Genomic DNA, 25,539 nt, shown 5'->3' with positions numbered 1-25,539 from the left:
AAGTACCTTGGGGTGGCACATGACAGGCACGTTTCTTGGCGGATGGGCATGCCAGCCTGGTTGCACACGCACTGCTGGGGTGTTATTTCATAAGTAGTAACAAGACAAGCTGCAAGGATGATTATGATAGGGTGTGTTTTATTCCAACTGCTGGCAGGAGCTTTTTTCCCTTTGCCGTTTCCTGGTTAAAAGCAAAAGCCATAAGCTTCAGCGATGCGTTCAAATAATTTCCCGACCGGAAGGGTAAACCGCTGAGTCTTTGGATTTTCCGATACTTCTTAATTCAAGTTCGGGGGCTTGTGCGACAGCGGTTCTTGTGTGTGGAACTGCGCGTCCGTCCCTCGGCCCATCGGCCGTCCCTCCGTCATCTTTGTTCGCTCCATCGACGTTCTCCTGTTCATCACCCGGACTTCGATCTGTCGTCCCTCATCCTACATTCATACTTCAGTCCGTTATTCGTATTTCAAAGCGTCGTTCAAGAGCGGCAAGTCGTCTCACGTCGGCGGATCAAGCTTGCGCATGTGTGGGCGTGTCGGGGTCGGTGTCGGGGTCGGTGTCGGGGTCGGGGTCCATCACTGCAGCGGGGCCATGCCTTCTCGGATCGTTCGGTAGAGTCCATGGTCCTCGTTCAAGCCTTCTCCTCAGCTGGTATGCGTCAGAGGTGGTGAGCGTCCCCTAGATGCCCCGGATGGCTATTGTCTCCATTTCGACTGTCGCGGCGGATCGACCCATTGATACCGACGAGGCCTCGAAATAATCCAACGCTGGTGAGCCATCAAGGCGGTAGGAACAACTGAAGAATAGCAAGATTGGCCGGAAAGCTCCAGCCAGCTTGGAATATGGAAAGTCGTCTATGATAAGTGCATAGGCAAAAGGGCTGGAAACATTGGAATGATTAGGGATTGAACCTACACAAGTCCACAGAACTGCTGTTTTCTTTTTAGGGCCGTGCTCTTTGAAGATCCTCTCGGCCTCTCCTCCAATATCGTGATACTCAGATACCTCTAGCTCCCAGCAATGGAGACACTGGGATTGCGGCCCATGGTGGAAGGGCATTCTCTTCGCTTATGTTGAGTTTGAATCCAACTAGGTCGACGACTTTTGAGCACATCGAGTGACTCCCTGCGAGTTTGGGGAGGGGGAGGGGGAAGATCATGACCCTAGTGATCATAAACTGGCAACTATCAGCTCGACTTACAAGGTACTTGCTCAATGCTACCGACTCCAAGCAATCCCAGCAATCCAAGTTTTACGCACACAAAATATCACGAGGACTCCAGGTCAATTGCTTCGGCTCCTTCACCGTTTCTGTGTTAGGGTTGTGTGAACCTATCCTCCTATCAAGGGATGCAGAGGATGCCACGCACGTCTCGGTCTTGCAAGGTACCGCCGAGCCACCTGCAGCCGCATTGTGCTATCAATACTGCTCCCACGCCAAATACACCGCTACAATCACTCAAGCCACCAGATACTTCGACATCGCAACTCTTTACAAGTACAACCCAAATCTGTCCAGACCGTGGATTATTACCTAACCAACTCCCTACGTCATGATTCCATCAATAACATTCTAAGACACGGCTCGGCTCGAAGCTACCTGCGAAAAAAGAAAGGTACTGGAGAATTCCGGGCAGGCTGTACCGGGAAATGGGCAGGCTGTAGAAGCAGGTCAAGGGGGACTCAGTCTCTCGGGTTTGTAAGATGGACTTACCCCCAACGCAGTTCCAACTCGGGTCCCGGCATTGCGCATGGCACACGCATATTCACACTCTATCGATATTGTCTGCTGACCTGCAGATCTGCTGAAGGGTGGCACAGGGAACGACCACACTCGTCAGCAAAACTGGGCATGATGCGATGGCAATGTTGCACGCCGAAGAGGAGATGTGTGTGTGCTAAGTCGAGCAATGAGCAATTCTCGTGGGGAACGAACACAACATGGCAACAGCAGCCAGACTTCGGTACAATGCGAAGCGAGAAAAGAGTATGACGGAGAGTTATGGTTGGCATACTTTGGTTCGGTCTATGGGACCTGCGGCGGCCGGAAAGCTTGCCTCAAGCCGCTTTAGACCTTCCTGGTCTCCTGCTTCTTCAAGGAGGATCGCAGTCTATATGGGTAAGTTAAGATGCTGTCGCAAACCCAAACACATGCCATAGGAATCAGCAGAGTTTCCTGAAGCTGAAGCCGGACAGTATTCGTTGCCCAATCAATGGGATCACTTAAGAGCAGATCCGAGTCGCAACCTTGAGTGTGGAGAGACAGACCCTGACGGTACTCAAGAAATCCAAACCATGAAGAATCGTCAACATGTGGCTCAATGCAGGGGTAACTCGAGCCCATATTACGAAAAGCACCGTCGGCTTTTTGCTGAATTCGTATTAATCCTGGTAGCATGTAGTCATGCCAGCCAGGTACCAGATCACAGATCTATCATATTTTCAAGCCACAGGGATTCGATAATGAAGAATATCAATTTTTTTCAAATAAGTCATTGGCAAGCGTGGTTACACCATATGCGGCGAGTTCGTACCGTAGCAGGTTGGATGCATATTGAATGATCACTTTGCTATCCTTATTGGCTAGAATACCGGCCCTATCCATTTGGTACCTGTAAATCGTGACGGAGGCATCCATGCAGTCCGCGATCCGGTCGGGTGTTCTACCCGGTACGTCCTGGCAAATCGGCCGTGCAGCTCCAATGAAGTCGTCGATGGTCCTACCAAAAACAGGCACAGGGCAGGGACGGGCGCTTGCATCCTCGCACCCGCACCTCCGATGGGTGACATTGAGCATGGGTACGTGCAGAGACGGCGAGCCTCTTATTCTGTGCATAATCTATTGAAGACTGGGTTCGGATGTGCCCAAACACCGCTGAATCTCTTCCGGGTAGATATGCTTTTGAGGGATGACTCTGTGCCTGCAATGTGGTAGTCATTGCTTAAGATTGGCCGTAAGTGAGGTTGAATAGACTACAAATTATCCAAAAGAGAGCCTAGGAATGCTGAGTTTTGAAATCGCATATGAAGAGGAAAGAAGCTACCGGTTCATTGTCGCACTGAGTCAACCGGCCCGAAACGATTTCGAGAATATAACAACAAATTCGGTAGTACTGACAGATGTAGTGTCAAACTGATGATACCTTCGGCTAATTCGCCGAAATGCATGGTGGTGAGAAGGAAAATGCAACCCCACTAACCGGGGGCTCAGGCGACACGATCAAAACCATTTTCGAGGAAGACGTCAGTGGACATAGATGTCACATGTGTGCGTGGAATAGCTCACGTGGTTGGTGATTTCCACAAGAGGCTATGACACTGCGCTGCCCGATAGAGCACCTGTCGGCATAATTGCAAGGGTCGGCGATTGGATGTCATCAGGAAGCCGGTGGAAAGCAGTAACAGTTGCTTGCCCAAGGTCCCATGAAAAAGAGAAATATTCTCATTCAAGTCTCTTATGGACATGGAACTCGTACCTAGTCGAACCCCATCAGGCCACTGCGCAATAGTCCTGTGGTAATCTCGAATCGTCGTTGAAACCTTTTATCAAAGTTGGGACTTTCTTCGGTGTGTGCTCACGTAGCTGAAAGTCCCTTGGGAAAGTAATATAGGCAGTGCATCTCAGCCATGCCGGATTGAATTTCTCGCATACATTTCCCCCAATCGTGTTGATTGCAATTTTTTGAGTCGAGGACCTTACGTTGCGTGTTCTTCGAGACTGGAGACTATGCTATTGGGCAGGCTGTCGTCCCAGATTGGGAAGAGCAGCAATGCCGTGTCAGTCATGGTATTGCGCTTACTTGGTGGATTGAAGAAGGCATCGATCTCTTGGTTTTCAATAACATAAAAGCTCCGACCAGATAGTTTTGTGATCCGATAATCGTGTTGATTGTATAAAGGTATCAATTATAGTTGTTTGATACTGCTGTAACTCCCAAATGCTGGTCATTTAGTTCTGGTGTTCGGCATTAAGGGTATAGTCGTACAAGGTGGCCATTCTCGCTCAATCTAATAGATGGGGTATATTGATGCTCAATTTAGCATTCGCCCTGCGTCAAAGGTCGAGTCGTGGTTGTAGCATCACGTTGTGTATGGGCGCCTGAAGCCGGCGAAAGGTTCACAGTTTGAGCTGGCCACGGATGATATGCATTCAATTTGCCTCCTTCATTCTTGCTCCCTCTCCAAGAAGGTGGGATCACTCCGTACCCTGCTCTCGAACTTCCTCCACCAGTCCTCAAACGCCTTGAGGGGTACGACTTCGACCTGACCTGCTTGCCCGCTAAAGCTCGCCAGAAAGTTGAAGGCGTTCTTGATAATCCTTTGCGCCAGCACCTGGGTTGTGGGCTGGCCAGTACCTGCCTTGACTAAAGCCCCCGATGGCGAGTTGGTTCCATCGGTCTTGGATGCGGATGCCTCCTCGATGCGCGACGCGACGCTCGCGGCATCCTCTATACTGACACCGACCACAATACCCTCCTGCCCGCCTGTGGCGCTGACCTTGTAGACGGCGCTCTCCTTGCCCGGCCCCACGCCACCCAGAAACCGGAAATTCGGCTGACCCCCGCTGGCCAGCGCCTCGGGATTGGTGGCGAGATAGATGGCGGCTGCCGTGTTCTCGGGTAATGTTATGCCAGGGAGCAGGAAGACTGACAAGTGTGAGAAGGGCTTGGGATTTGTAGGTGTCGTTGAAGGGAGGATATATAGAAAAGACGTAGGAGTTGGGGCTGATGAAGGCTCCGTCACAAGAGGGTGCCCTGTTGGCAGGATACCGAACAGAGGTTGAGCCGGTGCCGCCATTGTATAAACACTGTTTCGCGAAAAGGGGTAGGAGTGGCAATGGACTTTGTCAACAGCCCCTATTGTCGAGAAGTGCGCTGCGTGCGGTGTCCAGAATTGTACTGTTGCATGCGCCTAGCTGTGTTGGAATCTGCGTCAAATATGCACTTTCGAATGGGTTGGCGGCTCTATGCCAGCTTCGAACGGTTCCTCTGATTCAGCTGATGTCCCTTATGAACGATTTAGACGAGGGGAGAATGCCAATTGGCCGTTTGCAATCCAGACAAATCTGGCGATGGCTCGAATCTTCGACACAAAGAAAGTTTGGCCCCCCGAAAATCGATCAGACGTCAGGGCGGAAGTTTTCCGATTGCCCCGCCATCCGGTAGGCCAGCCCAGTAAGATGAACCCCGCCAAACGTGTGTGCCTGGAATTGGCCAGAACATCTGATCACTCTCATACCACACACGCCTATTGCCTATAGAAAGAATATAGGGGTATAATTAATAGGCCAATGCGATCTCGGCGTCATGGATTGAGTGCACTGCAAGCAACATCTTCTCGTGGGCTGAATGCGCTGCAACTAATACCTCATTCCTTCTCACATCACAAATGCTTCCCGTCGGCGAATTCCGTAGTTCATAACACCGCTCCTCGCGTTGCAAGATTCACAACAATCTCGACATCTGCGAGGCTAACCGCAAAACCCTCAATTTTTGCGCAAACACATCATACAAACATCGCCGCATCACACTGCAACATGGCACGATTTCGGAACGTGGACCTGATGAGGCAGGCTGATGCGTAAGCCGATGTCCAAAGTCCCACTGTCTCTGCTCAACCAGCCGCCCTGGATAACTAATCTTTTTGTGTTTCTTCGGCAGCTTCCCGTACCCTGGCGAAACCGAAACGCCCTACAGCACGACCGTCGACACCACCCGCCTCGTCACCCTGCTCCACCGCAACCCTGACGGCACCGACCAGACCATTGGCCTGCTCCTGCCGCAGGTCGTCGAAGCCCTCGTCCAAGTCCCGGAAGAGATCCGCGGCTCCATCAACTACGATGCCCCCGCCCGGACCCTGCGCGCCTTCGAGCAGCCCACCGAGCCCGAGCGCTCGGCCGCCGTCGCCGCCGTGATGCAGCGCTGGCGCGAGCAGAAGACGTTCGCGCTCCTGAGCGGCTGGCGCGACGAGCTGTGGCCCGTCTACGCCACCAGCGACCCCAAGTCGCCCGAGGTCCTCTACAGCATCGAGCGGGCGGCCGCGGGGCTCCTGGGCGTCATGCGCTACGGCGTGCACATGACGGGCTACGTGCGCCCCGAGGGCGGCGACGATAATGATAATACTAATCTCAAGATCTGGGTGCCGCGGCGCGCCGTCGACAAGAGCACGTACCCGTCCATGCTGGACAACACGGTGGCGGGCGGCCTGATGACGGGCGAGGACCCCTTCGAGTGCATGGTGCGCGAGGCGGACGAGGAGGCCACCCTCCCAGAAGCGCTGATGCGCGAGAAATGCCAGCTGACGGGCACGGTCTCGTACATCTACATCACGGACGAGCGGGCGGGCGGCGAGAAGGGGCTCATCTACCCAGAGACGCAGTGGGTCTACGACATCGAGCTGCCCGCCGACGTCGTGCCCGCCCCCAAGGACGGCGAGGTGGCCGAGTTCTACCTCTGGACGGTCGCCGAGGTCCAGGAGGCGCTGGCGCGCGGCGAATTCAAGCCCAACTGCGCCCTGATCCTAATAGACTTCTTCGTGCGCAAGGGGATCCTGACCAAAGAGAACGAGACGCACTACGACGAGATCGTGAGACGGCTGCACAGAGAGGTGCCGTTCCCCGGTCCGCACCAGACAGCATAGAGACAGACGGAGAGCTTAGAGGGACAGGGAGGTAGAAAGAGCAAGGAGCAACATAGGATATGGCCCGGCTAGAAGGTGGCGCGAGCCGATACCGTTGCATGAAAATTACGTCTATGAAACGCCCCGAACGCCTAGATAGATGCATCTGCCCTTTTAGAGAAGTTTTCGCATAGCATGCCTCCATATTTTTTTTGGACGCCATGATACCCCATCTGAATACATCGCTCGCCATGAAATCAGTCATTTTGCCCCCTTGGTTCAGTGCAGGACCCTGTGAACGCTTTTGTCTAGTGATGCGGTGTAGCTTTGCCTGTTCGATGTAACCAAATAATTATTTATTTCTTAACCAACAAGTATGTGTTCTCGACGCGCAGAGGCAGCAGCTTCTTGGAGGGACCCTCGAGCATCATGAGCAGACCGCCGTAGGAGATGTATGCCTTACTATTCAAGGAGAAAAGACAAATGGTTAGCAACTTATTCGCCTTCAAGCCGAACCAGCAGAAGCTATCAAGGGTGTACTCACAGCGTCTGACCGTCGGCGCCGTCCTCGAACTTGTAGATCTTGCCGTGGCAGACGTAGTCGTAGAGGTCGGCGAGGGAGCTCTCGCCCTTGACGTCGCGCCAGCCCTTGCCGTCGGAGACGGTGTCGCGGGTGCCGTCGAGGCTGAGCGACGTGGCCAGGACGACGGTCAGGCGGTCGCCGATGGCGACGGGGAACAGCTCGATGTTGACGTCGAGCGTCATCTGCGTCTGGCTGTCCTCGGTCGAGGCCGTGATGCGCGCCACCCGGTCGTACTTGGACTGGTCGCGCTCGTAGATGGTGAAGTTGTCTTCGAAGAGCTGCGCGTCGCCGCCGCCGGTCGCCATCTTGTCGGTTTGGTGGGGGTGAGAGTGTGTGGGAGAATTAAGAATTTCGGTGGTCGAGAGCGGTTGGAAACGTAGATGGCGGGAGCGTGGGTTGAGTGCGACGGGGACTGAACTGACGGACGAGGCGATGCGAGGCTGGAATGTTCAAGCTCGAAATTTTGATGCTCTGAGTTCCAGCGATTTCGCTAAAGCGGGGCACTCAGCATCTCTTTAGTGACCAGGGTCCATTTTTGGGGGGCCATATCAACGTCAAACTGCAAAGAGAACACGGCCGGTTCAGCAATGCAAGAGGTGGCTTTCCAAATTGAATACATTCGTAATTTTTCCTAAATTCACATATTCTTGTTTGATACTAAGGCCCTTAGAAGATTGATAGAGTAGTTCCAGAAGCTTTGCAACATGGTCACGTAGGGCATCAGTCCTGGCTCTTGGTGTCAGCGGCCGGTCCCGCTTGGTGTGGAATAATAAATCTTCAAGGCGCACATATCTTTACTAGCTGAAGCGGGCAACTTATAAACCCGACAACCACTGACAGTGCCCAAGATCACCACTTCTCAAGCCTCCGTGACCATTCACTTGAGAAATGTCTTTCCGGAAGAGGAACATGGTGATTAACACCCCTGCTTCGGCGCAGGGGTCACCAGCCGAGTCAGAGAAAGTGACTATTCCTGGAGTCCGGCCATCGCCTCTTGATGGACGACCAACGACCTCCACCGGAACGGCTTCTCTGGATACTATGCTGGCTGGCCATGCCGGGTTTCCGCTGGGAACGTCTCTTCTGGTTGAAGAACATGGCACTACCGACTTTGCCAACGTCTTGCTGCGCTACTATGCAGCAGAGGGTCTCGTGCAAAGCCACCAAGTTCATATATTGGGCATGCACGAAGGGTGGAAGGCCGAGCTGCCTGGCGTTACAACCGAGTCAAATTCATCCAGCAAGTCAGACACTGCGGCCGGTGACAAGATGAAAATTGCGTGGAGATACGAGACCCTGAGCTCTGCTGGGGCTCCTAGAGGTGCGATTGCCCTTCAATAAAATCTGTAGGAGCTTCCTACTAACTAACTATCTACGCAGAACGACAAGGACTGCAGAAACCTACCGGTCCAGGCTCGGAGCCAGCATCTATCTTCTGTCACTCCTTCGATCTCACCAAGAGGCTTGCTCCCAGCGATGTGAAGGGCCAGGCTGGCTTCCATCCATCGATGATTATGCCAAAGCTGTCTGCAAAGCCCACCGATGTTACGCCATCATCCTTGAAAATGTTTATAAACGACATTGCGACCAAGATTGCCAATGCGCCGCAGTCAATGGTGCATCGCATTATTGTACCCAGTCTTCTATCGCCAACCATGTATCCAAGCTCGCTCTCACGACCTGAAGAAGTTTTGCAGTTCCTGCATTCTCTACGAGCGTTACTGAGACAATACTCAAGCAGAGTCACTGCTATGGTGACGCTTCCGCTGACTCTGTATCCGCGAACCTCGGGGTTTGTCAGATGGATGGAGCTATTGTCGGATGGTGTTGTCGAACTGGTTCCCCTCCAGCTCAACGCTGTTCATGCGCCACCGCCAGGCGCAAAGTCGGATTCGAAGTCGGACGAGCAAATGCAGGGGCTCTTAAGAGTCCACAGTCTTCCCATCTACCATGAGAAAGGCGGTGGTTCATCGGACGGCCATGCTCGAGATGATCTCTCTTTCAGCCTCAGTCGCTCGAGAGGGTTGATCATCAAGCCATTCAGTCTTCCTCCTGCCGACGGCGATGAGCCTGAAAAGAAACCCGCAGATGCGACCAAGCCGAATATGGAGTTTTGATCAAATTGGTATCAGTTGCACTTGAGCGTCTACATGCACTCTACTACGGAGGAGCGTTAGACAGTGCAGAGCTGGACGTGGTGGGCACTGTGGTTGGCACCGAAACCCCACTACTGGCAGAAAAAATAGCTGCCCTCAAAACTTGCCAAACTTTTTTCGAGCTTCTTCGATCTGACTCTTCCAGCTCAACAACTACAAACTGCAAAAGTAAGTCCAAATTTTCCTACCATTTCACACTGCCTTTTGACGTGATTAATCCAAATAATAATCTGTCAATCCCCTGAATACATATTTGTCGAGAAACTTATTTATAAGAGAACATGACTGTCAAAAACTACCATCCTCTCGTGTTGTTACATTTCATCTCGAGAAGCTGAGGCTAACCGAACCTCTCAGGGAAATTCTGCAGAACCGTGACAATGACCTCGAGCGCTCCTCGTCCCCATGTGCGCATTTCGAAGGCAGCGAATCGCTACCTCGTCTTCGACATTGACGATGTCATGTACCTACGCCGTAACCACAATATTTGTTCCGTCTTTGTTGGGACCATGCCGCAGGCGCCACAGCAGAGCGCCTTCATGGGCCTTCCAATAGAACTGATGGCCGAAGAGGCTCAGGTACTGGTCGAGAAGAAGGTTGCATATGTCGTTGATGACAGCAATTACCACCCTGCTCGTATCGCCGCGGCTGGACCACAAGATAGGCAGTACATCGACGTCGTCAAGGGGATTACCAGTGATGCTCAGCGTAGTATGCGTGAAACAACGGAAGCCCGAAAGGCCATGTTTGCCCACAAGGGGGCCAGTAAAAAGAAGGAGCGGAAGGACAAGAAGGCGTCGGATGCGCAAGGCTCCGAAGACGTGACTGCTGCTCCTTCGGCTGATGCGGAGGCAGCAGCAACAAGCTTATTTGACACGACCCCAGAACCCGCGCCTGCAACTACTAATAAGAACCCCTCAGTGACCCGTGAAGCAGCGCCAGAAGCCTGGCTAGCAACGCTGACCACGAGCGACTCGCTCCTCACCCCTGCCCCAGGCCAGGACGAGCCGCTGGCCTCTGTCGACGTGCCGGCCTCGTATCCGCTCTACGCTCACCTACAGGACAAGGGCTACTTCATGATGCCGGGGCTGCGCTTCGGCTGCAACTACAACGTCTACCCGGGCGACCCTCTGCGGTTCCACAGTCATTTCCAGGCCACGGGGTTCCAATGGAACGAGGACATCACGCTGCTTGATCTCGTGACCGGTGGTCGACTAGGTACGAATGTCAAGAAGAGTTTCCTGGTTGGTGGCAGAGTCGAGGACGAGGAACAGCGGAAAGACGAGGCTGAAGCGGCCTCGGATGTGAGGGCTTTCAGCATCGAATGGGCTGCTATGTAGTTTGACTGCCTCGGTTGCCAGGCACAAGGACACTAAGCATAGAAAATATATTAAGAACCAACTGTCTAGACGCACTCGCTTAATCTCGCACCTGTCCTGTCTTGGCCCCTGCTAGCAGTGACCTTCATCCGGAAATTCCCTTCTATCCGGTCTTTTGCTATTGTCTGAGAATTGGTTTTCACTCATTTCTTTAAGATTTCTTAAGAAACTCCACGAACCGACCTATGACAGTGTACCTGATCTTATCATCATCGAGAAGCTCATCCCGAGAGACGTGGCGCCTCCCCAGGCCTGCTGGGCAGTCAAACACCGAGAATAGTAGAGCGACTATTCCAGTCCACCACTCAAGCCAATACCCGATCCAATAACACAACGTAGCTTGGTAGACGAGGAATTCCCAGCCCACTTGGCCCTTGTGATAAAGCACGAACGCGCCGATTGCCAGGAGCGATGTCACGCAGCAGTCGTACCGTTGATTTGGTAAGTTGTAGTGGTCATGTATGGGCTCATGCCTTCGGACGACGTAGACGCCCATGAACCAGTTCAAGCACCTGAGGACGGTGAGGAGGGCGATGCGCGATGCCGTGGGCTCATACCGTAGATGATGGTGGGACATGGCGAGGGAGCAGGCTATGAAGCCCATGAACACGGTAACGTCTTGGGTGATTCGGGTTGTCGAGTTCGACGGGACTGGATCGCTCGGGTCGGGTTGGCTTGTGGTAGCTTGTGGCGCCGGCGACTCTTCCGAGGTAGTATCCTTCTCCATCGATGTCGCCATGGTGGAAGTCGCACGCAAAGGGTTGCTTGCAGAAACGGGTGCTGGGTGAAGGAATACAGCTTGCGAGAAGACGGGGAAAGATCCTTTGCGGCTATGGGGGAGGTCTGGCTTTAATAGTTCAGAGAAGCGCAGCCAGTGAGAAGAGAAGATGAGACTATTGTGCTTGAGAGAAGATTTGGTCATTCTTGTAACTCCATAAGATAGAGTACTTTGCGAGGGTTTGAGGCCATTTAGGTACCACTGATACTACGTAGAGTTGACTTCGCCACAACACGATATATGATATTTTGAACGTAATCCGAGCTGGATAGATAATACCGACTATCTGTCTTAAGGGCCTATTGTCACTTCCCCTGACTTTAAAGATTGCCAATACACCAATCAATGCGATGGGCCTCAAGATCAGAGACTTATGCGTAGGTAGGCTTGGGGCCACTCATGGATCTCTTCTTGTTCACTAAGTTCAGCTTTTGATACACCTGAGGACACCCCTTTGATGGGCATATGGGCTACCTCAATATCGAGCGAAGTGATTGCAGTCAAGTATGTACTGAGCAGGATTGGATGGGTAGCTTTGTCTGTATTCGCCTCCTGTTTCGCTCCAATAAGCGTGACACCTGAAGATTTCGAGCCGCGTCGCCTACCGACTGCGACTGTGGCCGGCCGGTTTTATATGGCACCAAGTTTAATGATGGTTTGAGAAGTTCCGCGTCTTGTTGGCTCGTCAGTCTGTCGCTGGGAGGAAGACAGGATCCGGTGTGCAGTAGCCACGAGGTTTGCCCGCATGAAGACTGGACCAATTGAGGGAAGTAAGTGCTTCCATGTCGAACATTCACTCACTATCATAAGGAGAAAGTAATAGCCAGTATATAGGTAGGTTCAAATATTACCGTTACGCGTAGTGTCCGGAAGCAACACGCTGACGGACAGCGAGGAGGACTCGGGGGATATGCTGGTTTGCATCGCCAATGGCATGTGCGACGCACAAAAGAAGAGCGCAACTGCTGTTCTCTCATATAATTCCGCAAATAGATACGTTTTGTATAAGACTCCAAGCGGGTTCTGGCGTTTCCGATATTGGCATGAAGTACTGTAATGGATGTATCGAGGCTTGATCTGGTGGAGCTGGTGGAGATGTTGAACGGCATCGGATGTGCGGCTCAGTCTGACATCTAATATAGTACACCATAAGCAGCTACTCTCTCAATCATTTGAAGGACAATCGTCAAAACGATTGGTCGATTAGTGTAGGGGTTAGCACGTGGGATTTTGACAACATCAAAATCAATTCTTCCCGAGACGCGAGTTCGATTCTCGCATTGACCTTCGAAAAACAATTTTTTGCATTATTTCGCAATGCAGGACTTATCTTTTTATCCACCGTTCGTTTCCAATCCAGTCGCTGTTTAATGGGCTTATCGTCAGCTGCAGCAACGTTTCCGTAATTGATCTCCAGTGGTTCTCATGTCATATATTTCGTTGTTACCTGAGCCGATGGTTAAATATGTACCTATGTAGGTAGCTGGCACTGATGTTTGTGATTGGCATAGCTGATTGGCAGAAGATGCGGTGCCTGTGGAAAGGCATTCTAATCGCATTGAAGAATGACGACATCCACAGCTATCCGCCTAGTTCAGTTTCGAAACCATCCTCGGGGTTTCCAATTGGCAATTGTAATTATCAGATACAAATTTGAAGGGTTCTCTTCCTCGAACAAAGTCTATTGATTAATCCAACTTGACATCAGGAAGATCAATGCAATCCTAGTTACTATCTCTGTCACTCGGGAACCAGGATAGCGCGGGGTAGTGGGGGTTTCCAATGTTGCTTGGAGGAGTTGCCGATAAGGCATCATAAATAAGTACAGCTCCGCATCCGAATCACGACATCGGTGCCATTGACTCGCATCAGCTATTTAGTTATCTGAAATAGCAAACACTCCTCAATTCCCCCTTTTCCTGTTTGTCTCTCTCGTCCATGAAGTACCTGCGAGCCGCGATCCAAACCCTCGATTGCCTGTCACGTTCCAAGCTTTGGCGCACCCGACCACACCAAGCTTCCCGACTTATATCTCCCGGGTGGAGCTCCCCGATCTTTCGACGCACCATGTCTTCCGCCGTAGCGAAGCGCCTCGAGGGCAAGACCATCGTCATCACCGGTGCCTCCTCCGGCATCGGTCGGAGCACCGCCTTCGAGTTCGCCCGCACCGCCCCGAAAAACCTCAAGCTGATCCTCACGGCGCGACGGATCGACTCCCTGAAGCAGATCGCGGATGAAATCGCCAAGGAGGCCGGCGATGGCGTCAAGGTCCTGCCCGTTCAATTGGACGTGAGCAAGCCCGAAGAGATTCGAGGTTTCGTCGAGGGACTGCCGGCTGAGTTTAAGGAGATCGACGTGCTCGTCAACAATGCGTACGTGAGCCCCCAGAAAACAGTTGCTTGATGGACCAGCAATTATGAGGTCTTCTCAGCTAACACATGTCATTTGGTGTAGTGGTCTGGTCAAGGGCGTTGCGAAGGCCCCCGAAATCGCCGAGGAGGACCTCAACGTCATGTTCAACACCAACGTAACCGGGCTCATCAACATGACGCAAGCCATTCTTCCCATCTTCCTAAAGCGACCCAACGGCGGAGCTGGCGATATCATCAACATTGGCAGTATTGCGGGCCGAGAACCTTATATGGGTGGCAGCATCTACTGCGCAACCAAGGCCGCTGTCCGTAGCTTCACGGATAGCTTGCGGAAAGAGCTAATTGCCACGAGAGTCAGGGTTATGGAGATTGACCCTGGCCAGGTAGAGACGGTAAGATGACTCAGTGTCCCCGTCATAGAACGGGATGGGAGCTAAATTATTTCTTCGCAGGAGTTCTCGGTTGTTCGATTCTACGGTGACAAGGCCAAGGCAGATGCGGTCTACGCGTAAGTAACACCAGTACTGTCGTTCTTCAAAGCTTATGCGCTAACAAAATGCAGCGGTTGTGAACCTCTCACGCCCGATGATATTGCTGAGGTGGTTGTCTTCGTCGCCGGCAGGAGGGAGAACGTGGTTGTGGCGGATACGCTTATCTTCCCCAGCCACCAGGCGGCTGCGACCGTCATGCACAAGAAATAAACATGTATATGATTTGACAGAGCTGACATATAGATGATTATAGATACAGACCGTTTCCATTGACAGAATGATCCAAGAAGCTGTTCTGCTATCGCGTGTTGGTCGTACCTTTGATGCCTCTAAGAACTTACAACAGACGACGCCTGGACATCTGATAAAAATCCCTTTCTTCGTCTAATCACAAGTGACTGGACCAGAACCAAGCTTAGCCAATCCCGCAATCATGGACAATGTTTTCGCAAGCCAAAAAGGGCATCTCTCGAGGCCAGGTACTTGCCCAAACGTCGTACGACTCACATCTTAGGTCACAGTTGAGACAGCTACAACCGCATTCCAGCCGCACAATAAGTTATCTGCAGATTTGCCACTGGGCTCAGGCCAGATGCGCCAAGTGAGTTTACCTATCTGCGAATATGAGCCAATAGTTGCTCCAAGACCAACCGCAACATATTGCACCTACATGCCTACCAACCTATCTGGTTGCTAATACACATCGATACGCACAGATTGGTAGCAGGATCGTACGAGCGATTTACTACCTGCTTGCTTGTTTGCAACTCCGCCTCTTGAAATGATGTGACCAGACACACACCGTATCGTCGATCATACTTCAGACAGAGGTTGACCGTACTTTTGGCCTGATATTATGGACAACTAATGACAACACCCTCTTGCGGACGAAGGGAAAACAGAAAGAACCCACAGCTGCTGCAGAAGCGAACGGGGAGTTATGTATACGCGAAGGTCAGTTGGGCATTTTTGTTCTGCCACGGAAGACGGGGCTGGACTGTTCATTGCCAGATTATGGCATGTTGTCGGGTCATTTGGGAGATGTGCCCATCTCGACCCCACGAAACGCCCCTGGCATGCGGGAAACAAGTCCCCATCCATATTGATCACGAATAGTTCCAATGCATATTATGCTTATCCACAGTGGACACTTCGTGGAGCAGGCGGCTAATGGGTGCGGGATGCCTTTGCGGGATGGGATGGGATGGGTCGTGGGGTGTTCAAGAATCCGGGGCACAAGTTTGGCTTGCCTCCTGATTGATGCGAATTTAGTTGCGTGCGTGATCTTTTGTTCACCCAACGTATTCGCCCCAAGAGAGAAGCGAATACTGGATGGGCGAGCCAACGTACTTGCATTAGCAAACGAAGCCGTGGCGAACACCACCAAGAAATGAGATGACTGGCCTCGTTGGCTTGATGGCCCCCCCGAGACCATGAAGTCTCGCATAAATGCTGGTGATTGGAAGACGCACACTGCTATCCAGTCATCAGAACTAGGGCAGCAAGTGATGTACTATTTTGCCACAAGAGGTATCACGTCGCTAGCCGCTGAACTCCGAGACCATGTGAAAGAACACATTTGATCGTAATCTACTAACACCACAGATTTCCTAGTGGTGTCATTTTCTCATAGCTATTAGTCAAGACACCTGCGAGAGAGACGACGCAGAGTGTCTAGAGTTTGGGTTGAAGCCATTCACGATGAAAATGCGAGGGACGATTTTTGTAAGTGTGAAGAGAAATAATAATTATTCCTGTATCTACTTCCCGCGAAATGATGATGCGGTGGCGGTATCATGTACAACAAATGCTCCAATGCCTGGGTATTGCCCACCAAGTTAATGCTGCTGACCAAAACCCTTTCAATGAACACCTTGTCCCATGATACCGGTTTTGTTTGATCCTGAACGCCCAATGTTCCCGTCCAATGTCCCCGAAAAACGCCCATATGCCCAATGATGATAGATACAATGTAAAGATGAACCCGCTGATAGAAACTCCGAATGTAATGCATATTCAAAGTCCCCATGAGCAGTCATAAAATTCGTCCTCAAAACGTTATGTTGTTCTGAGTAAGTGGGAGGCGAGTCCTCTATTCGTAGAAGCGCTCGAACCAGTCGTACTCGAGCAGCTCGGCGGGCGCGGGCCACCAGGCCATGAGGGGCCCCTCGAGGTCGGCGACGTGGCTCTCGACGGCGACGGTCTTGACCTTCTTGGCCGCGCGCGCCTGCTGCTCCGCCTGCTGCTGCCGTTTCCGCTCGTCCTCGGCGGCCCGCTGGTTCTTGACCACCCAGTCGTACTCGAGGGTGTCGATGGGCGCCGGCCACCAGGACATGACGGGCCCGTCGACGGAGACGAGGTGGTGGTCAGAAGGCACGTCGGGCTCGTGGAACTGGACCATCTTCTTGGCGGCAACGGTCACAGACTGGGCGGGGACGGCCCGTTGGAAGGGGGGACGGGTGGCAGAGGGTTGCGAGGCTTTGGGGGACTCGGCATCCTGGCGGCCCAGGAAGACGGGGAACTCGAAGTCGTCCTCGCCCACGGAAGTGGCGCCCCGGTGCTTGCGCTGGGGCGTCGGGGGGCTGGGCGGGATCTCGAAATCCTCCTCGCTCTCCGAGGGGAGGTCGCTCAGGACGGCCTCCTCATCGTGCTCGTGCAGGGGCGTGTGCGAGCCGGTGGATGGGTTGGAGAAGGGGGTCAGGTCGGCCTCGTCGAGGGGCTCGATGACGTGGTTGATGATGATCTTGCTGCTGTCGGCGTGGTGGTGGTTGCCGTCGACGTACAGGAAGTCCAGGAGGTCGTCGTCGTTGGCGACGGCGACGAGGTTGGCGATGCCCTTCTGGGTGGTGAAGTCGTCTTGATTTCTGAGTGTGGATCGGAAGGCCATGGTTGATGTATAAGTGCTTTGGTGGTGGTACGTTTAAACCTTAACAGGTAGTGTGGGTGTGATGTGGGATGTTGTGTAAGTGTGTGGTGTGTGGATATACCAGTACTGGTAGTACTCGGTGTGTGTGTCGGTGCTATTCTTGATATGGATGCTGAGATCTGGGGATGGAAAGCGAGATTCGAACAACCTCAACGGGGTCTATTGGCATACTCTATATAGGTGGTAGACGGATCTGCCATCTTGTCTTGGAACGGCCCCCGACGAAGACCTTTGTCAGAGTAATCAAACCATGGCCTGATTTGCCCTGTTACACTGCCAGAAAATTGACTGATGCGCAGGAATGCGAGGCGCCCGTGACACTCCCCCTTCCCCGACTCTTTCTCGCGACTGGGCAGCATTTCGCAAGGTCATGGTTACAGCTGGGGGTCGTAAAACGACCTGCGTTGGCCAGCTAGAATTTCTCCCGCCGCGGGGGAGCCAGGGTGCTGGGCGATTTCCGTCGGACAGCTCATTCACGCCAGGAATCAGCTCGCCATCGTACGAGCGGAATGCGCCGGGGTGGGTAACAATCAATGCTCTGCGACTCCGAATTCACCCGGCCGCAAATTCTCCCTGCCCAGCCTTGCCAATGCCCACACGAATGATTGGTCTCGAACCAGCCAAGCGCGCCCAGCCTAGCAAGCCCAGCGCTCAGAGCCGCCTGCCGCCTGCCGCCTCCCGCCTCCGTCTCCCTTGAAAATCTTGTTCAGTCAGAACCCGTTTCACACCGGTCGGCCTGGTCCACAGTGACTGCAACTTGTTACCCCAGTTGCCAGTGTCCAGTAACCAAGTCAGAGTTCAACAGCATGTGAATATGTATGGATTGCAGCATCGAACGATTGGAGTGACAGCTGGACGGACAAGCTGTAGCTCGAGGCACACATATTAAAGGGATGCGTCGCATTGCCACACCCGCCTCGCATTGCCTCCTGCATTGTACATATCAGATAGATTGCAAGATTGATTGAGAACGTAAACAGGTATATTGAATAAGGTTTCTATATTGTCACAATTATCCGAGTGGACATGCAAGATATCGCTTGGATAGTACGAACTAAATCTATTATCGACATGTCAGCAACATGCACCCAAACATACACGGATGTGACAGATGTGTTGTTAGGGATATTGGTTCAGTAAACCAGTTTACTCATTCACGAGAGCCGGCTCTCGACATCCGCGCCCCAAGACGGGACGACAAACATCGTGAGCACTAAAGCGGAATTACGTAATGAGCAACTCCACAACCCATCATCAACAGCCCCGAAGGAAAGTCTCGGGTACGGAAGAACCAGCTCGGCTCGTCGTGAGATAGTTGAATGGATAAACAGTTCTCATCATGAAATGTTGGGTGAATAGGATTGAAGGTGGAGTCGAGCTTACCGTATCAAATCAGCGAAGAACATATCACTGTTGGGTCAACCTAGAAGTCTTTGGATATGTTAGCAACCGCTACTGAAAAAAGTATGGCTGGTATGAAAAGGGAATCCAATGTTTGAAGTCAGAGAGTAGACATTTGGTATGGGGTATCTTCATTATTGTTCAGAAGCAGAACTGAAATAAAAGTTCTCATCATTGACATTGGAGGTGCAGAGGAATTAAAGGCAAGAGGGTGGTACATACGGTACCTGATGTGTTAGTCGGATTGGAGCTGGTTTGCTGCTGGCGAAGCTTGATGGTGACATAGTATCCTAGAGTTGCTGTTTTGATGTTAGCTTACAAGGTCAAGAATATCATGACAGTTGGAAAAGCTAGACATTGCTTCAGATGGTAGTGCATGTTTGTTCGTGATCGCTCATCAGAATCGCGAAGAACGTGGAAAGTAGATCATCAGTAGCAGATGGGGATGTGACGAGGTAAAACTTACTCAGTAATTGCATCAATCGCATAGACAGAACAGACACCACAGATTGGGATCAATCTTCTCCAACGCTCCCAATCAATCCAAAGCCTCAGCCCAGCTCCCGAGGACGGATAGCCCAGCCAGTCATTGAGCGTTGAGCTCACACAGCCGCCATTCAGCACCTGGTCCGCAAGATAATGCTGGTCGATCATGTCAGCCTGAGCATTTCCTGTGACCTTCATATTCTTTGAAGCACATTCAATTGGTATACTGGTGGTCGGACTGTCGCTGGCTGGGCATATTGCGTTCTCTGGTTGAAGCTGGGAGGGAAATTGGAACGAAGAGGAAAGTTGTGAGGAATCAAAGAAAACGATTGCATCCTGCAGCCAGAGAAAATTTCAAGAAGTACTCGCCAGTGGGTAGGATAGTGGGGTCTGTGCATAAGCTGGCTGAATGGACTGAATTCCGTGGTGGGGCAAGCCAGCCGCAGCTGCAGGTCGCGCGCGCAGTCCACCCGTGACGGAATGGAACTTTTGGGTGGATTGAATTTTTGGTTTCTGGTGATTGCGATACCCCCGAAGCTCACATCTATCTGACTTGAAGCAACAGCCATGGCCGACCGAAGACGAATAAACGGCCCAGTTGGGGCCACGACGCCTCCGATCTTTGACAAACCTGCAGCGCCAGTTCCTGCTAAGACTCGCGACGCCATACGAAAGATTTGTAAGTCGATGAGTGCTTGGGTGGTGGCAGCAAACGAGCACTGCTGGCTTAGCAAAGGGCATGACTGACTGACCAAACATTACAGTCCTGAAGACAGGCATTACGCCCTCGGCCTCCGGATCCGCCTACCTGGAGCTCGAGAACCCCAACCCGAAGAAACTCGGAAACACCAGCTTGAAGCTGTCATGTACAGTCCATGGACCCAGGGCGCTCCCGAGATCTGCGCCTTTCTCACCCCACATCATTCTCACCACACATGTCAAATACGCACCGTTCGCAACGAGGCAACGACGCGGCTACCTCCGAGACTCGAGCGAGAGGGATCTTGGCGTACATCTAGAGACTGCTCTGCGCGGAGCCATCATCGCCGACCGGTGGCCCAAAAGTGGTGTTGACATCATCGTTACTGTTGTGGAGGGCGACCAAGATCGGGACTCCCCCGAGAGCCAAAAGGATGACGAAGGCTGGGACATGATGAACGTGCTTAGCGGTTGCATTACTGTTGCGTCTGCTGCGATTGCGGATGCCGGCATAGATTGTGTGGACACTGTTGCTGGCGGAGTAGCAGCCCTGGTCTGCAAGGACGATAAAACCGCTCCCACCATTGTCATGGACCCTATCGTTGCAGAGCATGGCAGCATCCTTGCTGCTTGTTGTGTTGCCTATTTGCCGACCAGAGACGAAATCACAAACATGTGGTTTAAGGGCCGACTACCTGGATCGGACATGATGGTCTACGACAAACTCATGGAGAAGAGTCTGGTGGCTTGCCGGTGTGCCAACCGTGTTATTGTCCAGGAATTGAACGAGACCGTCAGAAAGAGCCAAGAAATTTCTTGAACTCCGGAAATCTGACGATGCATCGACCCGAATCCCTGTTTGCATCACTGAGAGGTAAATGAGCAACTGCTTTCCGGGCAGTCGCCGTACAATGACGTACCGAATTGTCTAGAGGCGAACTTTTCTGGGAATTCAGATACCCTCAGCCCGCTGTCAACCAGGCCTTTATACTCTGAATGATGCTCAAGACAGCCGCCGCCGAAGGCAAGTGGTGGCCCTTACTGCCAGCAAGTGAGGAAGACAGTCGACGAAAAGTCATGATAGTATAATACCCCACGCCCCTTTAACAAGGAATGTAGGTGGTAGGCTCGGACGAGCCAGTCTTGCTGCGCTGCTCCATGCGATGGGATATTCTCGAGGTAATACAGCTCTCGAGCAGACTGCAGGTCACCCTTTTCTGTAGCTACATATCTATCTCAGTGTATCTATGGAAGAGTGATATGCTTCGGTGCATGTCAATCTGTACATTGTGCTACTTGATGTGAAATCCAAAAGTTCGAGTTTGCCGGTCTCAGCTTGGCAAATCCCATGTCTTAATTGACTACAAGGCTCCCTTACGAATACGTCATCCACTCGTGTCTCAATCCTCCATTTGCAGCAGTTCAGAGCAAGATCCAACGCTGTCAAGAGAGGAACATATTAAACAGCAGTAGCCCCTTGATGGCGGTAGCGCTGCTCTTGGTCTGATACCCCCGTGGATAACCGACAAGCCAGTTTATCCAATCGGCTAGCCTGCTTGTATTCAACGCAATAACATTATGCGTTTACAGTACTTAATTTGGTAAGAGAAGCGCTTTCGCCTCAAAGGGATAAAGAGCCAAGCGAAACAATCATGCAATATGTTACTGCAGCGGTGGTTGATAGCCAGCTGTAGTGTGTTTGGGGGAAGCTTGAAAGTTGAACGGAGCTCGGGCCGGCGAAGGCTAATGTACCTGTATCGGCGTAGTCAGCCCACCATCAGCTCCCTCCTGAACCATGACATGCCAACTCCAGAAGTTACCTAACAGCCTACGGAGACTTGACTTGCACCGACAGAGCGACGCAATCCTTCCTACCCATGACAAAGAAGTAAATGCCACTTATTAGGCACCATACTTGGTGATAGCGGGCAATTAGGACCAGCCGCGGCCGCCTCTCATCACGGCCTAAACACTTGGGCGACAATGCATGTCCCATACCTGTCGCGACCTGCATAGTACTCCTGCCATTCCGTACGCGCGTGATCCCTACTTTCCTCCACCGGCCACCTCGGCACATGTCAGACATCGGAACACCGCTCAGCCAGCACAGCAGCATGGCCAGCCCGGGCGCTGCTGTGCCATCGCCGACAGCCTTTGACAATTCCAGCGCCTGGATGTGGTCCAACTTCTCCCTCTGGACAGCGCAGCACCTCAACATTACACGTTATGCCCCGTCCATCGAAGACCTGCTGCTAGCGGGACCTCGCATGCTCACCAAGCTCGGCTCCATCATCCCCTTCCATGACGCCGCCCCCGGAGTCGACGGCGGCCACGCGACGTTTGGCCAACAAATGATTCCCGATGCGACAGTAGCCGCCAATTACTTCCACGGCGCCACCGAAACCATCCAGACCATGGCGTCGTCGACGTTACACGAAGCCGCGGCGGCCGCTGCATCCGCCGCCGGTGCGGTCATGGACGAGGAGATGCACCAGGATCCCGCGGCTTTTGCCTCGCGCTTCAGTGCTGAGAGTACTAAGGGACTGGGCAGCATCATCAGCTACATGACGAGCAAATGGGCGCTCTGCTGCATCGCCATGGCCATCGTCCTCAACCGAACCCACATCTTCGCCGCCTCTCGACGCCGATTGCGCCTGCACTGGCCGATACGTCTCCTGCTCCGAATCCTACCGATTGCCCTGTTCCTCTACCAAGCGACGAACATCCTACAATCGATACAATGCCAGACCTCCCCCGATTTCGCTGAAATGCGTTGGGGCAATAGCACCAAGAGCTCTGACCTCATGTTCGCATATGCTGGAGGATACCTTCACACCGTCAGCTCCACGCTCCTGCTCGGTGCATCCGACCTAGACTCCTGCCGGGCTGTCAATATGGTCCCCAAGACCGAGTCTGTCGTCGCGGCGGAGTTGCAAGGGTCATTGCCGCTGCTATGGCCTCTCTTTGGCACTCTCTGTCTTAGCCATTTCGTGGAAACGATCTCGTGCGCCGTACAGGGGAGAGCAGTCGCCGTCGAGACGGGCATGACCCTTTTCGAGCATTCGCTGGCCTTCGCCGAGGCCGATGCTGCCATCAGCAATCAACTGGGTTGGGGTCTCTTTGGCGGCACGACGTCTTCAAACGTCACTTTCCAGCAGAGCTCTGGTCCGAACCTTGCGATTTCCAGATCGATGATCATGAGACGAGTCAACACTGCCCCTGAGGTGCTCTTTGTGGCGTTCTTGTCCTCCATGGGCCATGTCACAAGTCACATCCTGGGCGTCTTCAATCTTCAGGGCAGGTTCCGTCTCATCAGCACGGGTTTCTGGTAGGTCTTCCCTGTTTGTCATTTTCCAAGTGTTTGCTTTTCGTACCCCATCGGTTGCTAGCATGTCGGCAACTCTCGCTGCCCCGTTTGGTTCATTTTTCGCCGGCGGATAACTAATGCTGGTGTACAGGGCTCTCGGCTTCATGTCAAGTATTGTGATAGAGGTCTACCGCTTCTCCTTTGACGACCCAGCCAGTATGGGTCTCTTCAGATTCCCTACGGTCTGTATTATCGGCTTCATTCCTCACGTGTTGGTGTTCGCGGGCATCATGATGTGTTCCATCATCTACGCTCTGGCTCTTACCCTCTCCGCCCTGGCGCCGCCCCCTGGAACAGAAGCCGCAGAGCGGTCATCCTTCCGTCAGCGACTGATGAGTGCTCACAATAATATGCAAGCAAACATCTCCTTCTCCGACATCCGGATATCTTGGGAGATGGACTTCTACACTGCACTTCTTCGAACTGGGTTCAGCATTATTACGATGGCTAGCGAAGCAGTCTATCTGAACGAGGACCGAGGAGTCACCTTGAAGCAACATACGTGGTTGGAAGAACAGAGGTTCCGAGAGCTGGAAAAGTTCCGGATGCAGTGGGCTGGCCCGAATATGGGCGACACGCCATACGACTTTGGAGGCACAATCAGCCTTGTCCCTATCAAAGACAACGAGACCGGGGCACCGAGTGGGTATGCACGAGAAAGAGCAGCGCAGAAACTACCGAAGTCCAAGGTAGGGGACAAGCGGGCGAGGGATGGCGTTGGTGCGGCCGAGCGTAGTTCGCGGTGGTTGCTGGCATTGGAGTTTTTGATCAACATCTGGCGCTTGGTCTTGCGCTGGATGGCATTGATCGCACTCAAAGCGCTGGCGCGAGTTGGCATCACGACTCAACCTGGTCTGTTGGTCTGGTTGACGCGCCTCCACAGCACAGGAAAGAAGGACGAGAGACAGTCTGGGGATGTGAACACATTTGCCCGTGCTAGCGGCCGAAGCTCCGCGTTGGCTCTTCGTAATGACGAGCGAGTCGATGTTGAAGCAGCAGTCCGTCGGCGGCTGAAGATGGCCCCAGAGACGGCCAACATCCCGGAAAGGGATATAGATAAGCATCTATACACCTCGTGGACGTTCGGCGAACTCTGGGGCTCGGCAGATACGAGTGGCGACTGGGAGCCGGCAGAGGATGCAGACGACTGGGACACTACGAGCATGATTCACAGCGTTGCTGGAAGCGAGGTGGACCAAGACGAGGACCGGGATCCTTGGGAGGACGAAGATGACAATCTCGATGATGGTCAACGCACTCCAACGCAGTCGTCGCCCTTTGCCTCTCGCGAGTCGACGCCGTTCGACCAGCCCCTGCCTGCAGATCAGCTGGCTCGACTACTGCACCCCCAATCCCCCGAGGACCGGCATGAAGCTCATACGCTTGCTGCACATCTCAACAGCGATCGGATCATGACGCGTTCGCAATACGCCCGCCAGCAGGCCTCGGCACGTACTCGCCTACTGACGTCTACTTCGGGAGGCCGCCGAACGAATCAGAAGCTCACGCCCGACGAGGAAGCCGAGTTGCTCGAACAGCTCATCATCTCGCGGCGCGCCCAGAGATCGTCTTCTCATGAAGCAGGTCAGCAGCCCCAGCTTGAAGGAGGCATGGAGAACACGGGCTCGTGGGCCGGGCTGGGGGACAATGGGCCGCAGTGCGTCGTCTGCCACAGCTCGCCGCGCACCGTCATTGTCTGGCCGTGCCGCTGTCTCAGCCTGTGCGACGAATGCCGTGTCTCGTTAGCTATGAACAACTTTGACAAGTGCGTCTGTTGCCGGCGGGACGTTATCAGCTTCTCGCGGATCTACGTGCCTTGAGGCGGAAGTGAGCAAGCAAGCGTCCGAACAGGAGAGAGGGAAGTTGATTCGTCGCTCGATACTTGACCTGGGAGTTGCTATCACCACATGATGCCTGCCTGCCTTCACACATACTATTACGACTACTACTGTTTGGCGTTCTTAGGAAAGGGGTTGGTGGATCTTGCACGCGTCCAAGTGCACTTGATTCTTGTGTTTTATTTATTTGATATTTTTGCTTGGAAGCATGGCACAGCGATCTTGGGATGGGTTGTGGTTGAAACATTGCATTTTCCCAAGCCGAGTGCAACGCGTTGGCGGAATCGAGGCAACGATTTTGCCTCGTATTGTTACACTGCCTTTTGTCAGGCGAATTGGGGCACACACACAATAGACTGTTCATATTTTACATGCATGCGCTGCCTCAGAAGCAATTGTGACCGAAGTACCCTTGACTTGTACACGTGGCTTTGCGATGGGCTCTGGA

General features: G+C 52.9%; 11 protein-coding genes across 11 annotated transcripts; 7 read left to right on the top strand and 4 right to left on the bottom strand.

Annotated features, from left to right (window-relative positions):
• Nucleotides 1–4,161: 4,161 nt before the first annotated feature.
• On the bottom strand, nucleotides 4,162–4,794 carry PG985_003967 (uncharacterized protein; the record flags this gene model as incomplete). The annotated part of the gene is made up of 1 exon (XM_066823736.1): nucleotides 4,162–4,794. The coding sequence occupies one exon, from the start codon at nucleotides 4,792–4,794 to the stop codon at nucleotides 4,162–4,164; it is 633 nt and encodes a 210-aa protein (XP_066686896.1).
• A 739-nt stretch (nucleotides 4,795–5,533) lies between these two features.
• Nucleotides 5,534–6,636, top strand: PG985_003966 (thiamine pyrophosphokinase-related protein; the record flags this gene model as incomplete). The annotated part of the gene is made up of 2 exons (XM_066823735.1): nucleotides 5,534–5,577; nucleotides 5,658–6,636. The coding sequence occupies 2 exons, from the start codon at nucleotides 5,534–5,536 to the stop codon at nucleotides 6,634–6,636; spliced, it is 1,023 nt and encodes a 340-aa protein (XP_066686895.1).
• Nucleotides 6,637–6,971: 335 nt separating this feature from the next.
• PG985_003965 (DNA-directed RNA polymerases I) lies at nucleotides 6,972–7,503 on the bottom strand (the record flags this gene model as incomplete). Its single annotated transcript, XM_066823734.1, has 2 exons — nucleotides 6,972–7,077; nucleotides 7,160–7,503. The coding sequence occupies 2 exons, from the start codon at nucleotides 7,501–7,503 to the stop codon at nucleotides 6,972–6,974; spliced, it is 450 nt and encodes a 149-aa protein (XP_066686894.1).
• A 583-nt stretch (nucleotides 7,504–8,086) lies between these two features.
• PG985_003964 (Elongator complex protein 4) lies at nucleotides 8,087–9,315 on the top strand (the record flags this gene model as incomplete). Its single annotated transcript, XM_066823733.1, has 2 exons — nucleotides 8,087–8,519; nucleotides 8,579–9,315. 2 exons carry the CDS (start codon nucleotides 8,087–8,089, stop codon nucleotides 9,313–9,315), a joined length of 1,170 nt encoding a protein of 389 aa, XP_066686893.1.
• Nucleotides 9,316–9,734: 419 nt separating this feature from the next.
• On the top strand, nucleotides 9,735–10,694 carry PG985_003963 (uncharacterized protein; the record flags this gene model as incomplete). Its single annotated transcript, XM_066823732.1, has 1 exon — nucleotides 9,735–10,694. The coding sequence occupies one exon, from the start codon at nucleotides 9,735–9,737 to the stop codon at nucleotides 10,692–10,694; it is 960 nt and encodes a 319-aa protein (XP_066686892.1).
• A 190-nt stretch (nucleotides 10,695–10,884) lies between these two features.
• Nucleotides 10,885–11,655, bottom strand: PG985_003962 (uncharacterized protein; the record flags this gene model as incomplete). Its single annotated transcript, XM_066823731.1, has 1 exon — nucleotides 10,885–11,655. The coding sequence occupies one exon, from the start codon at nucleotides 11,653–11,655 to the stop codon at nucleotides 10,885–10,887; it is 771 nt and encodes a 256-aa protein (XP_066686891.1).
• A 1,923-nt stretch (nucleotides 11,656–13,578) lies between these two features.
• Nucleotides 13,579–14,584, top strand: PG985_003961 (uncharacterized protein; the record flags this gene model as incomplete). Its single annotated transcript, XM_066823730.1, has 4 exons — nucleotides 13,579–13,883; nucleotides 13,966–14,275; nucleotides 14,336–14,391; nucleotides 14,446–14,584. The coding sequence occupies 4 exons, from the start codon at nucleotides 13,579–13,581 to the stop codon at nucleotides 14,582–14,584; spliced, it is 810 nt and encodes a 269-aa protein (XP_066686890.1).
• A 1,882-nt stretch (nucleotides 14,585–16,466) lies between these two features.
• PG985_003960 (uncharacterized protein) lies at nucleotides 16,467–17,261 on the bottom strand (the record flags this gene model as incomplete). The annotated part of the gene is made up of 1 exon (XM_066823729.1): nucleotides 16,467–17,261. The coding sequence occupies one exon, from the start codon at nucleotides 17,259–17,261 to the stop codon at nucleotides 16,467–16,469; it is 795 nt and encodes a 264-aa protein (XP_066686889.1).
• A 340-nt stretch (nucleotides 17,262–17,601) lies between these two features.
• PG985_003959 (uncharacterized protein) lies at nucleotides 17,602–17,997 on the top strand (the record flags this gene model as incomplete). Its single annotated transcript, XM_066823728.1, has 1 exon — nucleotides 17,602–17,997. The coding sequence occupies one exon, from the start codon at nucleotides 17,602–17,604 to the stop codon at nucleotides 17,995–17,997; it is 396 nt and encodes a 131-aa protein (XP_066686888.1).
• Nucleotides 17,998–19,754: 1,757 nt separating this feature from the next.
• PG985_003958 (3' exoribonuclease) lies at nucleotides 19,755–20,706 on the top strand (the record flags this gene model as incomplete). Its single annotated transcript, XM_066823727.1, has 2 exons — nucleotides 19,755–19,866; nucleotides 19,952–20,706. The coding sequence occupies 2 exons, from the start codon at nucleotides 19,755–19,757 to the stop codon at nucleotides 20,704–20,706; spliced, it is 867 nt and encodes a 288-aa protein (XP_066686887.1).
• Nucleotides 20,707–21,961: 1,255 nt separating this feature from the next.
• Nucleotides 21,962–25,073, top strand: PG985_003957 (Ubiquitin-protein ligase; the record flags this gene model as incomplete). The annotated part of the gene is made up of 2 exons (XM_066823726.1): nucleotides 21,962–23,214; nucleotides 23,345–25,073. The coding sequence occupies 2 exons, from the start codon at nucleotides 21,962–21,964 to the stop codon at nucleotides 25,071–25,073; spliced, it is 2,982 nt and encodes a 993-aa protein (XP_066686886.1).
• Nucleotides 25,074–25,539: the final 466 nt, after the last annotated feature.

The sequence above is a fragment of the Apiospora marii genome (genome assembly GCF_038362585.1).
Source record: "Apiospora marii strain CBS 49790 chromosome Unknown utg000003l_segment0_segment0, whole genome shotgun sequence".
In the NCBI taxonomy this organism is placed as follows: domain Eukaryota; kingdom Fungi; phylum Ascomycota; class Sordariomycetes; order Amphisphaeriales; family Apiosporaceae; genus Apiospora; species Apiospora marii.
This window is presented reverse-complemented; position numbering and strand designations above follow the sequence as displayed.